This window comes from Grampus griseus, assembly GCF_964374135.1.
Source record: "Grampus griseus genome assembly, chromosome: 4".
Lineage (NCBI taxonomy): Eukaryota > Metazoa > Chordata > Mammalia > Artiodactyla > Delphinidae > Grampus > Grampus griseus.
In genome coordinates, this window is record NC_138997.1 from 3132167 (window position 1) to 3147596 (window position 15430).

Below are 15430 nucleotides of genomic sequence, written 5' to 3' on the forward strand. Positions count from 1 at the left end.
CAAGGCCGTGGGAAGGTGGTAGGCACAGAAGTTACTAACTAACCACCACGACGCTATTTATCAGAGTCACAGTGTGTGTGCCCTTTGACTCAGCAGCTGCAGGTCTAGTTTTCTAGTCAAGGTTACTCCTGGAGCTATAAGCTTACTCATCACAGTTTTCATGTTCTTTTAAAATAACTGCATACACGAGAAACCACTGAAATGACCAGCAGTGGGGGCTTGCTTAAGTCAAATAAGGCACATCTAACGAGACGGCCGTCTCCTGATGGAAAGACCTCTGCGTTAGCACAGAGGCAAGAGCTCTGTAGCGCGTGCCATCTTCTCTGTAAAAAGGAGAGGGCGGAGGGGTAAGAATGTATGTCCATCCCTGTGTGTGCATGAGGAAGTTCTGAAAGATGCCAGCGAGTGTGGTGGAGAAATGTAGGGGCTTGGGAGACGGGGCAAAGGGTGGGAAAGCTCAGGTCCGCTGTTTGCCTCTTTGTATTTTTGTTTTGTGAAGCAAGGGAAAGTATTTTCAGCTCAAAAAAATGAAACTAAAACCCAAAACTTGGAATGGTAGGTGCTATAGGTCTAATGAACGTTTAAAACATTTAAGTTTGCTGATAAATATCTTTAGCTTATTTAGGTGTGAAAAATAATTTTTAATTCCAGTAGTTGAAGGATGGTATTTTAGGTGTGTGCTTTGTGACATGTCATTGTTCTTCAGGATTGTACGAGTAACATGGATACTGTGTGCTTTGTATGTTATGATTTTTATTTTTTTTGTTGGAGATAATCATCTGATGTTATTATCTTTTCTTTTCAGTCCTGATGATATTGGGACCTGCTGGTACATCCTCCTCTCTGGTTCCGTGTTCATCAAGGAATCCATGTTTCTGCCACGAAGCAGGTATCGCATAGACATTCTGGAGTAGAGTTTCCGTGGAGCTTGAAACCCTTTTGCAGAATGAGTTCTCTTCCCGAATTCCTCTCTCGTCGGATTTCCTGTTCTGCTGACACAAAGCAAGGCAGCACCTTGGGGTGTTGGTATATAAATCTTAAGAAAGGACTCTTCTATGTTGTAAACACTGATTCAACCTCTTTAACGAAGGGCAAGGACAAAGGACGTGCTGGTGACATGTTACGTGGATGTACCCGGCTAGTTGAGGACTCGTGTGTTCAGAGGGAATGAAAACTGCCTCTCATACACGTCTAAAGAGAGTCCGAGAGGGTTCCCTGGGCCCACGTGGGACTAGAAACAGAAACCAGGGACTAGGTCACCCCTGGGGACGTTCTCCCTGGGACTTTGGCTCCTGGGTGCTGACTGTTGGTTTATGGCCTGTGTCCCTAAAGCTTGCACCATTTGACGGCCGTGCCCATGTCTTTTCTTCGGATCTTCAGGCCACAGTCTGGTGGGGCCGGGGCAGCGGTTACCTAGTTCCAAGCAGCTGTGGCCAGAGAGGGTCAGGGCTCCCCTGCCACCAGCGCGCTGCCCCTGTGCGGGTTCCTGAGGGTCCCTGGAACCACTGAGTTTCGGGAGTGATTTTTTCCCCCTCGTTGTGTGTGTTTCACAATTAAGTATGTTTATTTTGACTAAAGATTTAAAGATTTTAACTGATTAAGTATCTTTATTTAAAATTACTGAGTAAATAAATTGACTAAATTTATCACAGCATAGCAATCTATGCCCCTCTACTCCCCACCTTCTATAACCTAACTCTCTCATAAAAATATTAAGATACATTCTTGATAAATCATTCAGAATGGGTCAGGGACATGTGAAGAATGTGTTTTAGAAATTTTTGTAAGAAGAGTAAGCGAGACGGGGAGAGGTCATTTGTATCGGTCTGCCGAGGTGCAGGATGGGCCCGGGTGGCAGGAAGGAGGCCCGAGGTGGCGTCTCCGATGGGAGAAGCCTCCGGCGTGGTTCCCAGGCCTCCCCACTCTCGTCCTCCTCCCAGATCAGCTCGGCAAGCATTATTCTGCTTGGAGAATGGCCCCCTGAGGGAGGGAAGAGCCATTGCCTGTTTGTTTGTTGCTCTTGCAGTAGCAGTAGCCCCGGTCGTAGTTGTAAACAGAAGTCGTAGTTGTAGTGGTACTAAAATGATGAGAGAACAGTAGCTAAGGGTTTGGTAGGTAGTGCTTTCTGTCTGCCAGGCATCATTTGAAAAGCTTTACTTATATATAAATCATTTAATTTCATGACTGTCGTTTGAGGTAGGTATGGTTGTTACCTGCATTTCTTTTTTAAACTTTTAATTTTGAACTAATTTTAGACCTACAGAAAAATTGCCAAAAAATAGTAGAGTTCCCATATACCCCCTCATCCAGCTTCTCCTAAAATTATAACGTCTTGTGTGACCACGATACAGTGAATAAGACCAGGAAATTCACTTCGGTGCAGTACTGTGAACTAATCTACAGATCTTTGAATTTCACCGACTTTGTTCCAAGCTCCTCTATAGGATCCCGCCTTGCATTTATTTTTTATTGCTCCGTAGTCCCCTCCAGTCTCTGGCAGTTCTTCAGTTTTTCCTTATCTTTCAGGACTTTGATATTTTCGAAGAGCCAGGTGTTTTTTATGATGTTCCTCAGTTTGGTTTTGTGTGATGTGCTCACATGATTAGAATGAGGTTTTGCATTTTTGGCAAGATGTTACCTGCGTTTTGTAACAGAGGAAACTCTGGCAGTGTAGGCTGGTGGGTGGTTTTCCATCCTCGAACTCTGCCCGGGAGGCTTGGTGTGACCCTGGGAATGAGTCCGGTCATTCAGGGATTCTGTTTCCCAGAGGAGTTGAATAGAACACTCTTCCTTCAAACACAGGACCTACTATTTGCTCTCTTTCTGGGGGCTCTGACTCTATTTCCAAACTTGGAGGTGGGTAGAGGCAGCTAATATTTAAGCATAGGCATGTTTTTAAAATTACATATAATTTTAATGTAAAAAGCAATGATAATTGCTATATAAATGCTCAAAGGGAAAGGTAAGGAAAAATACCCTCTGAAGTCCGTCATCCAAGGTAATCATCCTTTAATAGTCTAGTCTTTTCCTATCTAGCCTTACATGTATGTGTTCTACATACTTAAGAGCATACTTTATAAACAACTTAATGTCTTGCTAATTTCAATTAAAGAGTATGTATTCGCTTGACTCATTAATGTCAAAAACTCTTTGTAAAGGCTTACTCGTTACGCATTAGGATGTCTGTTTAATGTTCAGTTATTTGAACCTTCCACAGTTTGGTTAATAATTGTAAAGAGTAAGTTTTTGATACTCTTTATTATAAATAATGGTATAAGGAATGTGATTTGAAGTTTATGCATCTTAGAGAGAACCGAGGTTAGCGACGTCGTGATACAAAGTCTGTTGTACAAATGAAATCTATAGACCAGGTCCCCAGAACGGCACAGGAGCCTGTGGCCATCTTTCCTGACTACCAGCCGTCATCAGCTTCAAGTGACAGCTTGTCCTAACTCGTGGAACGGGAACCCAGTGTTCAGAAAACTGCTGTTCTACAAGAAAGAGGACTTGCAGTTCAGGCCTGTTTGATGAATACGTTGGCTGTCCACGTCTAATTATTTTCAAAGATGTCATGCGTTACTCTTTCTCTGGCTGTCTGTCAAATGCCGGCGAGTCAGGGCTGTAATGGGGTGAAGAAGGGATGGTGTTTCTGACTGAATGACAAGCCAGCGCTATTTATAGGTTATTTCTTCACGTTGCGCCTGGTGACCTTTGCTGCGTCCGAGTTATTTGTTTCCTTTGGAGATGTTGCCTTAGGGACAGTCCTGAGATTGTTTTCGTAAGAAGGGCCCTCTGCTGGTCCTACCTGAAAGGTTAACATCAGTGATTCTTCCGTATTTTCCTCCAGGAAACACTGAGATTTGATTGAAGCGTCATGTGGACGAGGTGTTAGTAGCAGTCTGGTTTTATAAAACAACTAGTTCACAGATGACTCTCTCCATTTACCATGGTAGCCTGGAAATTGGTTATCCTTATGTATAATAAGTAACCTGACCATTCTCTTGAAAGTTTCAACTCATTTTGACGGGCAATTCACCCCGAACAGTTAGTTTTGGATCAAAGCACTTTGGACAGCATTTTCACATTTTTGACTAATTCTCATGAAATTGCCTTGACATGTGATATCATCCAGTAGGAAGGGTGGTGTACGCTGCAGGTTGGCTTCCAGATTTCATGAGCTTTATTGAATTCCTCAGTTGACATTTAGGCCAGCATTTTATGGTTTTGTTTTTATTTTTAGACAGGTAAAGGTTGTTCTGTATTTTGGTTATTCAAGCATGAATATTATTCCTTGATGAGATTTTTAACATTTGTGGAGCTTATGAATTCCTTTGTGACTGTCAGTGACAACCTACTCACTCTGCCTCGGTCCACGCCATGTCAGTGAGAAGATGATGTTTTATGAGTTTTACTGTAAACCTATTAGAAATTTACCGAGTTGTGAAACATGGATATTTGCACAGGTGGCTGTCATGTCACTTACAGTGTTGCGTATAATGCCGTTGTTACAATTCAGTGTCTTTGCATGAGCAGAAGGCGGGTGAGCAAAGGTGAGGTAGCAGTGCAGCAGAGGCTATTCTCATTCTCATTGAGGAAAAGGCCAGAGTGGACACTTGCCATAGATGAACATAGAAATGGTAGAAACGGTATGTGTTTTTCCAAGCCTGTAAGCAGAGCAGTTAGCAGTTGTGGTCCAGGCTGTGCCCTGCTGTTCACGTCCACAGTCGTGGTATGTAGATGGGTGTCTTAAGACAGTGACGGGCAGAGGGTAGCGAAGTGTCTTGAAGAAGTTTTTCAAAGGCATCATTTGCAGCAGCCTTGGGGCTGGGAACTGATAGAGGAAAATTATCTTAGCTGAAGGTGCAGGTTTAGAAATCGTTTTTAAAAGAACATTTGGTTTTCTGTACACAATGGGCAGGAAAATACTAATACTGTTTATTGCCCTAATGTGCTCTAAATCAGTGTATTTAAGGACTGTAATAGACATTATTATATTCTTAAATCTTCTCACTTTCAAAAGTGCCCCACTCTACAGTGCTGAAGCCTATTTATAGCAAAGTCACAGAATAGTCACTTGGATTAATGTTATTTTTTGACTGCTGACTTCTTTGAAAGGCTGATAATTCTATGCAATAATTTAGGTAGTAAAGATAGGCCCAGACTGTGTTTCTAAACTTTCAACTTGCTGTTTGGGTTGTTTATTAGAGAAGGAAATAGCTTCCCTAAGTGTGTTGTTGTTGTTTTTTTTTTTTGGCTGTACCACACGGCTTGCGGGATCTTAGCTCCCTGACCAGGGATTGAACCCAGGCCCTCAGCAGTGAAAGCGCAGGGTCTTAACCACTGGACCACCAGGGAATTCCCTTACCTAGGTTGCATATTAACTCATAGAATTGGAATCTTTTTCTACCAATATAGCAATCATTTTTATACTTACTTGCAAAAAAAAGGGTACACTAGATGTTTTAGATGTGAAGCATTATTGTTAGACAGACTCTTCTTGAATTTATGTTAGTCACAATCTTGAAAAAAAAACACTCCTACTAAAACATTGAATCTGATTTTCTCAGTAGAATCAATTTTATCATAGAGGCCTCCAAGGAAGGCCTTTTAATAGAACTGATCGTGCACACCATATTTAATCATAAGTAGATAATATTTTTATTGCTCTGACAGTCAAAAACTGTCTCTATTTTTCACATTCAGAGCAATCAGTACGCAGTCTCTTCCCCTTCATAGCAATGCAGTACCAGGGTAGGGCCTGTGAGGCTGAAGGGGAAGATCTGGGGAGACGAGGCCGTCGTATGTGCAACATGAAAAAATTGCCCAGGGGTCATTAAACGGTACAGCGTGAACTGGTGTAGCAAAGGCCACAGCGAAGGCAAAATCTCCCCAAAGACAGGGGTATTTTAATGCATGTGGATGGTAGTCGAGGGTGGCTGTTGAGGAAGTGAATTTTGGGTTGCGTTGATGGTTCAGACTGTGGGGCAGTGGTTGGAAAGGAAATCTGAACATAATAAAGAGCATGAGTGACAGCACGGAAGTAGGCGTCAAGAACGCCAGTGCAAAGATGTGTAGGAGCTCGAGTAGGGCCACGAGAGGAGGACTGTTTGTCTGGGATAGACGTGCGCTCCAGGCGTGGAGAGCTGCCAAGCGTCAGCGATGGTGCCGTTCACGAGAGCCCAGTTTACAAAGCTGCACCGCGTGGCCGGAAAGCCCAGGGCCGCTGGTCCCTTAGGTCTCCGATAACACTGGCACACGTCGGAGAAGGGCGTGCAGCATTGATTTGCACCGCAGTAGCTGTGTCCCCCTACGGTTAGTGTTCCTCTGCCGCCGATACCAAATACACCCACAATTTAAAAATTAAAATTTTGTCACGGTACTCGTGATAATCACATTTTAAATTAGAGCTGGCAGCTATGATGAGGATAAGTGGGGAGACAAGACATTTAACTAATCAGTTCTGAGAGGCTGAAATACTCTCCTCATTTTGACTCACATGACAAACAATGAGCTGCTCGAGATGAAGCATCGCAGGCCTCCTTTCTGCTTGCCCGTGCGACATGGCAGGTTAATTGATTGCTCAGAGAACTCGCTAGTTGTTCGCAGGAGTGAAAGAAGGTGAAACGGTGGGAGAATGATTCTGTCTCTGTGGTAGGGACTGAAGGCACAATTAAATATTCCTTATTCCACGTAAAGGGCTGTATAGGATTAGAATATCGTATTCTTGGAAGGGGCACAAATTCGTTTCGTCACGTGATGCCTTATGGGAGGTGGACGATGGTGTTTTAAAAACAACTCGCCTGTCATGGAAGGGCGCCCTCATTGGGCATGTGTCCGGAAGGTGTGAAGAGAAGCGGGGATCAGTTCTGGAAGTTGTCCATTACAGGTGAGGTTTACCTCCAGGTGTTGGCAGAATCCCAACAGTGGCGGCACAGATTAAGCTCAGAGGGAAAGCGTGGTTATGGAAGACGGGATGGGAAAAGTAGAAAGCAAAAGGGAAAACGGAATCATCTGAAAACTGCCTCATTGAGTTTTAATGAGGAGATAAGATAAAAGATGCCTTCTCACATGGGGAGACACCAGTAACTTATAACAGGATTAAATGAGGTGATAATACGCTTTTCTAGTTTTCTTTATATTTCTTTGCTGTTAGAAGTTTCTCGTATTTCTTGGAAACATCCTCCCTCCCTCCTTCCCTCCCTTACTTCCAAGAGAAACCATAAGACTGTTTAATGGTTATTTGGAGTGACCTAAAGTGAGTGGATTAACAGCAGAGTAAGGCTAATAGGAGCTACTTATCTCGGCCATTATTTTGTATAGTCCGTTATCACATTGTTTTGCAGAAGCAGGTGACTGGACCTGTCATTGACCAGTTAATGAAATAGTTGGTTAGGCATGGAGTCACAGAAATGTACTTTTATTTTAACTTCTAACTTAAAAATGTTCGATTTGATCTGCACATGGAAACATATGTATAGCTGAATGTATAATTGGATTAAAATATACACCTACATGCATAAAGGGGTGTGTGTGTGTGTGTGTGTGTGAGAGAGAGAGAGAGAGAGAGAGAGAGAATGTGAGAGCGAGCTGGTCCTCTGGGACTTGACTGTTTTCCCTCAAGCTTCTACAGTTATTTCCTCCACATCCAGCCCAGCAGCAGTTAAGCTGACATATCTGTATCAGATCACCAAAGCATTCTACTTCATAGGTTAAGTAATTATTAAGTTAAACAGAGAGTTATCAAGAGTAAATGGGGACTGTATTGTTCTTTTAAATATTAATCTGTTATACCTAATCCCTAGGAGGGATAGTGTCCTAACACGTTCATATCTCAGGAGGATGTTTGCCACGAGGGTGATCAATAGCGAAGAGCAAAATGACTGGAGCTGATGTCCAGAATCAAACCTCACCCTCGGCTACTCGTTGTGTCTCTGAGGGAGCTGGATGCTTAGCTAGTACGAGTGAGCCTTTCCGTCCTGCCCTCTGTCCTGAGTGGCTCCGCTGCTGGTGTTTATATGCGTCTCCTTCTGTGTTACTCAGCCACCCTACAAATGTAATCGAGCCTCCACGTGCCTGCCTGGACCGTGGTGCTGACACACGGAGACGCTGCTGTGGGTCCCCAGAGCCGAGGGATAATGGCGTTGTGCGCAGAGAGGCGGGGGCGGTCTGCTCGTCTGCTGCTTCACGGAGCATCAGTAGGGTGAGACTGGAGATGTGACTTTGGGTTTAACAACCTGCAGGTCACAGGTGGCCTGAGTGAGCCTGTCTCAGTCAAGTGGTAGAGCTCGTTGTGCAGATGAGCACTGGAGAAAGAGAAGTTGCATTATTTCCAGAAATTTCACTGTAGAGAGGAGCTGGGGAAGCAGGGTGGTAGGTGTAGGTCCACGGGGACTTGTCTCTTCAGAAGAAGCCAGAGCGTGTCTGTGGGTGGATGGCAGTGACCCAGCAGAGAGGGCTTCGCACAGGAAAGAGGGGCCTTGCTGCAGAAGTGGCTGGAGCCTGCAACGGGGCAGGTGTTGGCTCTGGAAGGAGTGCGAGCGCTGCACCCTTTCATGTGCTCTCGATCAGAGCCACAGATCCGTGGGTGGGTGTGGGAGCCCAGTGGTGGGCGCTGAGGGGTTTTGACAGAGAGGGAGGTGGTGAAGCAAAGGGAGTGTTGAGTGCCCACTTAATCCAGTGGTCACTGAGATGTGGTCGTTTATGTTCCGCCCACCGCCCAGCAGGTGTTTGGGGGCAGGTGTGGAGCAGGTGGGTGTGGGCACTGCTGGCTTTGTGCTTTGCCAGGGACGCGGTAACGGGGCCAGGGGAGCAGGGCTTACGGGTGCGCCCAGGCACTGGGACTGAGGATACGTGTCTGGAATTCCATCTCTGATGGCTTCATAAACAGCTTGTCACCTACTCTAGAAATTTTTTTGAGTCTCAGTTCTGGCCTCTCTTTTCTCTCCTGACAGTTGCTTTTCATTTTCTTTTAGCAAGTAACCCTTCAGAGTTAGGAATTGACCGTACCTGTCAAGTCACCTGCCTCGGTCACCACCGCCAGGGCCTTTGTTAAGTTGTCAGAGCACCTCCCCACCTGCCCTCAGGACTGCTTCCGTATGAAGCCATATCATCGTTTAAAAGCTCACGGCTTTGCTTGTTGATCCCTTGCCTAAGGAGCTTAAGTGACATTCAGCCGCCAAACAGATAAAACCCAGCCTCTGCAGCGAGGTGTGCAGGGCAGCTCAGGACGTGCCAGGCTGCTCCCTCTGCTGGGACGGCCACTTCACCCCTCCTCACCTGTGAAAACCACATGCTTTCTCAACTGTGAGAGTCTTTAAAGGCCTGGGCTGTATTGTCCATCTTTGCTTCCCCGGTGCCTAGCACAGAGCAGGCGTTCAGTAAATATTCGTTGAATCGTACTGGTTCAGGATTATATTTTTAACGTGCCCTTTAAAAAAATCACTTTAAAAAGGAGCTTAGCAATACTATGCTAAGCTAATTAATGCCTTTAGAAATCACTTGTAATAAGCTATGATTTATTGGAAGTCAGGTTAGTATAGAGGAGAAGAGTTGGGAGGGAACAGGGCTGCAGTGTGTAGGAAGGACGGGTCCAGGGAGCCCGGGGTGGAGGTACCGCATCATCCGTGCAGGGTGTGGGAGAGGGGAAAGGGCAGACGGCATCTTACTGGGTATCGTTCGTTCGCCATCTGTATTAATTACAGTGAAATTATTAATACTGGTTGCATAAAACAGTTGTACGAGCATAGCAGGAGCTACTTACTTTTTCTCTCCCGTAAGAGAACCCTGAAGGTCCACGGCCAGGACAGCCCTAGGTCCCCATCCTTCTTCTCGGTTCATAGCTTCCACTCAGGGCACAGGCTGGCTGCCAAGCTCCAGCCATCACGTCTGCAGTGGGAGCTAGAAGCAGGGGAGAGGCAGACGAGCAAAAAAGTTAACTTCCATCTTTGAAACAACATTTCTCTTCACATCACATTGTCCAGGTGTGGTCATATGGCCGCTTCTGGTCGCCCAGGAGCCTGAGGCATGTAGTCTTTTATTCTGAGATGAATTATGCCCCTGAAAATAATAACATAAAAATATCGTTCTAAGGAGAAAGAGGAGAATGGATATTGGAACAGACAGCCAGCAGCCTCTTTAGTCTCCTTCACACTCTCTTAGTTTGTCAGTTACCTTTCGTTACGAGACGTGTCTGTTGCTCAGCCCTGTACCTTTCTCCTTCAGCTGTTACATCATCTGTAACTTCCACTTGTCCTACCTGAGGTTGACTCAAGTCCAAGTATTCCCAGGACACACACACACACACACACACACACACAAGGTAAACATATATATTAAAGATTTTAAGGAAGCGCCGGGAAGGAGCTCCAAATAAGGCAAATACGTCTTGAAATAAATGTGAGCTTGGTTGGACTAGAGTTGATGCTGTCGAAGGGAGAGTTTAGTTGCACTTGATGTAAATATGTGCTGTGTTAAATTTCCAATAAGGTAGATGTATAAATTAAAGGAATAGGGTAAAATACGTTAAAAGATACAGTGGGATATACCAAAGCATTCCCCCTTTGGGTATCAGCTATACTTTCTGCCCCAGTACACAGCATCTTCATCTTGGACAGCTAACATGATTTTAGCATCATTTAGACCATACTCCGATGTGATACCCGATCCTCAGAGCAGTACTGTTCTCTAGAGAGGGAGCTCGGTGGCTGGGTCCAGTTGGGAATTTGGTTGCTATAACTACAGCTTCGCAGGTGAGCGGTACATGTAAGTCAGGCTTCCATGGTCCTTGGACTACTGGCGTTGGTGGTGTCCTAACAAAGTGAGTAGCCTTCAAAGGAAGATCTCTGATGTGTTTGTGTGTAGAGATGATGTGGTATCACAGGTCAGCTGATGCTTGAAGTCTTCAGTCGGGGAGTTTAGTCATCTATGGTCCTCGTATAACTGAGTGTGTGATTTCATCCTAGAAGTCCGTATTTGCAGTGATGTTTGGATTTCTCTTGCAAAAGTAGATATTATATTTCATAAAGGTTTTCAAGTCTGACATGCATGCGTCAATGAAATACAGTATTGTTTTTCTCTGTAAAATGTTGGAATTGTTTGCTGCTAAGCGTAAAGGAACTCCCAACCCTTGTGTGTGCACACTTATTTTGGGGAAGGGTTGGTTTGGAGGGGTGTGTGAATTACTGTTTCACCTGTATGAATTCAAAGTGTCTTAAAATACATAGCAACTAAATTGGGTTTTGTTTAAAGAAATATGCTTTCAGTATTGGGGACACTGACAGAAAATGACGAGAGTAAGGCTGTCGCTAAGAGAGAGATTCATAGAAGAAGCAAATTATACTTGGTAAAACTGGAATATCTATTAAAATAAAATTTCCAGTTAACCATAGTTCAGGGACCTTCTATTTTATTTTACATTGACTATAAAATTATTATGACTATAAAATTACATATATAGGTACATGTTATATATAATAGACAACACCAGTCATATATTTGAACGTTAAAGAAAATGAATTTATTCTGTACTATGAACCCCACTTTATTTTTTAGATGTACTAAAAAAATTTTTAAGTACTTCAAGAATTAAGAAATAGTTTAAATAAAGTGAAATAATAGCTTAGACATGTATATCACTGCCTTTTTTATAAAAGTTAGAATTTAATTAAATATAATGTGGGTTTAAAAGCTGCCAGCTTAATATTTATTACTGATTAGAATATTGAACTGTAAGTTCAAAATATTAAAAATATTTATTTCCTTAGATATTTTTGCCACACATTTATGGCTTTATAGGTGTTGGATACTTTTGCTGTTAAATATAAAATATAATTTCTGGTATTGAATGTTCATGTGTTATATAGATCTACATAAACATCAAATAACTGGATTTTTTTAGTTCTGCTTTTCGAAGTTTTTTTTTGAGTCAGACATTTAAGGATAATTTTTATATTATCTTTTACTGATGACTCACTCTACGTTTTAATTCTGTAAACTGCTTAGTGTGTCGGTTTCATTAAGATATCTTTGTTATTTCTTAAACATTTTCAGATAATTTTTAAAATTAGGGCCATGGCCAAAATCTGTCCAACACTTTCCTGTATTTTTTTTTTATTATTATATTTTGGTTCATTAGGGTGCAGTTAGAAAACCACCATTAAGTATTCATACTTAATTCAGTTTTACAAATAGGAAAACTATTTTCTTTCATCAGTCTAAATCATATCCAGAATGTATATAAGTATGTATGTATGTGTATCAGAGATTTTCTGCTGCCATGGTAGTTTTTATAGTCTATAATAATAATAATTAATTCTTATTCAGAATTTTGAGACCATTTCAATTTACCACTTTGTCACCTCATCTTGGATTTTAACTAATATATAATTTTGGAAACAGAGAATGCATAGGATCTTCAAGGTTTTATAATCATTATCCTATTTAAGTGAACTTTAAAAAGAATTGAGGTAATATTGACATATATTAAGTAAACTTTTGTATGTTAATTTTGTATATAGTTAATTTATATAGTTATATGTAGTTTATATTATATATAGTTATATATATATATATATGGTTAATTTTGTGTATGGAAGCATCATTGTGGCTAAAAGCAGAGATTTTTTTTTTTGGTTATTTATGTCAGAGTACAGAGTAATTATTGTCCTTCGAGTAAATGGAGAAGAGCTGCCTGATAACCTCTCAAGCCTGAGAAGTATTTTTTAACTTTTCTAAGAATGTGCTTGTGGAACAAAATGTAGAAAAAACCTTGTTTAGAGTCCTTGTATTTGGCAATAAAGATGTTTGGGAGATAACATGAAAGGTTTGACTGAACTGGGCCTGTTACTGGATTCACCTGGCTTAGAATGGGTACGGCACTGAGGTCCAGGCTCTGGAGGTTTTCAGTCACTACGATCTGGGCTGGACTTTATACTCCTGTTTTCAAAGCTTACAAGCAGTTGGTCAGTCAGATCTGAACTGAGCAGCTGGGCTAATGACCATGGAACCAATGTGTAAGCACTGGAGTTTTAAGATGAGTGAATGAGGGGACCCTGGAAGATGCCATATAGCTGGGACTGGAGATAGGAACCCCATCTCTGTGGCCTTGGTTAGCCAAGGTCAAGGGCCTGACCAGTGTTTTCATGGAAGTAGAATTCGATGTGAGAGTAGTTGAGGAGGACTGATGATGGAATTTAGTGACTGAAATTATAGATAAGGGAGAGGATTGACTAAAAGATGCTTTGAACTTGCGTGTCTGGCAGTGTGATGCATTTGACAGCTACAGCCTAATCCAGAGGGTTGAGGTGGGTGGATATTAGAGGTGAAATGAGTATTTTTGATTTTAGGGCAGGTTATGGTTCGTGCTTTGACAGACAGGGGAGCTGCAGGGAATATGAAGACATGATCTGGGCATTGAGTCACCTGAAAAGCTTTGGGGGAAGGGGAGGGCAGGGGAGGGGAGGGTGGAGGGGCAGGTAAATAGGGGGAATACAGAGCCAAAAAAAGAGATGCTTATCATGTCAGAAGGCTATAGGGACAGACTTTGACAACTAAACTTGTGCTTTACTGCCCATTCCAGTCCTATTTTGAAGCAAGTCATGCAATATATTGCCAATTCTTATATAAAGGGGATGCCAGATATTATAAATCCTATTGAATTTTGTAAGTGAGGTAGTATTAATTTTTACAGAACATAGTTTGAAACTGATGGTTTGGGTTGCTTCCAGTTTTGGGCTTCTGTTTGTGTGGACGTATGTTTTCATGACTTCTTGAATACATACCTAGGAGTGGAATTGCTGGGTTATGTGGTAAATGGATGTTTAACTTTATAAGAAGCTGTCACACTGTTTTCCATAGTGGCTGTAACATTTTGCCCTTCCCACTAGCAGTTTTTGAGAGTTCTGGTTGCTCCACGTCTTCTCCAACACTTGGTATTGTCCGTCTTTTTAATTTTAGCCACTCTAGCATATATGTGATGGTCATCTCACTGTGGTTTTATTATGTGTTTCTCTGAAGACTAGTGTTGTTGAGAATTTTTTAATGTGTTTATTGGCCATTCACATATCTTCTTTGAAGCGTTAGTTTACCCGTTTCAAACAGTTTTTTTAAAAAATTGGATTTTGCCCATTAAAAAAATATTGAATTGACTGTCTTATTTTTGAGTGTGTTCTTTATGTATTCTGGGTACAATTCCTTCTTTAGATATATTTAGCAAAAATTTTCTTCCAATCTGTGGCTTGCCTTTTTCTTAACTGTGTCTTTTAAAAGCAAAAACTTTCCACCTTAATGAAGTCCATTTATGTCAGTGTTTTCTTTTATAGTTTGTACTTTTGGTATCCTGTTTAAGAAATCTCTTCTTCACTTGATGTCAGAAAGGTTTTCTCATGTTTTTCTTCTAGAAATTTAATAATTTTAGCTCTTCCATTTAGGCCTGAGATCCATTTTGATTTAATTTTTGTGTATGGTGTAGGTAAGGGTTGAGGTTTGGCTTATGTTTCTTGATACAGATATTCGTCTGTTCCAGAACTATTTATTGAAAAGAACATTTTTTATGCATTAAGTTGCCTTGGCACATTTATTAAAAATCAGTAGACCAAATTTGTTTCAGGTCTGTTTCTGGACTCTTTCTTTTCTTCTATTGATCTATCGATACATGTCAGTTCTTATACCAATACCACATTATCTTTATTTGTGTAGCTTTATAGTAAAAATCCTGTAGTATAAATCCCTCACTTTTGTTCTATATCAAAATTATTTAGCTCTTCTATGTCTTTGCTTTTCCATATAAATTCTGAAATCTGCTTGTCAGTGTTAGGGTTTGACTGGAATTGTATTGAATCTGTAGATCAGTTTGGGAAGGTTTACTACCTTAATATTGAGCCTTCCAAACCATGAACATGGTATAGCTCATAATTTATTTAGATCTTCTATTATTTTCCTTTGTAGGATTGCATCCCCTTTTGTAGTTTTTAGTAGTTTTGTAGTTTTGTAGTTTTACAGGTCATACACAGCCTTCATTAACTATATTCCTAAATATTTTTTGATGATACATACTAGGTTTTTAACTACCTCAGTCTATAAGAACAGATCTGAAACAGGTTAAACAATATTGCCAGGGTTACTGTTGGTAGAATTAGAAGGAACGGTTATTTACAAAACAAGGGGAAACAAGATAAGTTTGGTTTGTGAAAAATGTCCACGTTCCATGCAGTTGAATTCAATAAATTGACATTTTATTACTTGATATCTTCGTAAGAAATCACACATATGTGTGAATTTATGCTTTTCCTTTCTTGGAAATGTGTTCTTTTAACTTCCAAGAATTTTGTGAATGCAGTATTAATTCAAGTGACCTGAATTATTGTTTAGGTCCTATTTTATAAAGACATGTGTGCTATTTCAACATCTTTTATGACATCTACCGGATTTGGGG

At 41.5% G+C, this 15430-nt stretch overlaps 1 protein-coding gene across 6 annotated transcripts in view; it reads left to right on the forward strand.

Annotated features, from left to right (window-relative positions):
- RAPGEF2 (Rap guanine nucleotide exchange factor 2) overlaps window positions 1-15430 on the forward strand; it is a 241680-nt gene that overhangs the window by 97920 nt on the left and 128330 nt on the right. For 4 of the 6 annotated variants that reach the window (XM_082652809.1, XM_082652814.1, XM_082652813.1 and 1 more), the window contains exon 4: window positions 806-889. In XM_082652809.1, the coding sequence (XP_082508935.1) occupies window positions 806-889 (84 nt within the window). Of the gene's footprint in view, window positions 1-805; window positions 890-15430 lie in introns of those variants that run through there. The other 2 variants (XM_082652818.1, XM_082652811.1) reach the window with 2 other exon arrangements.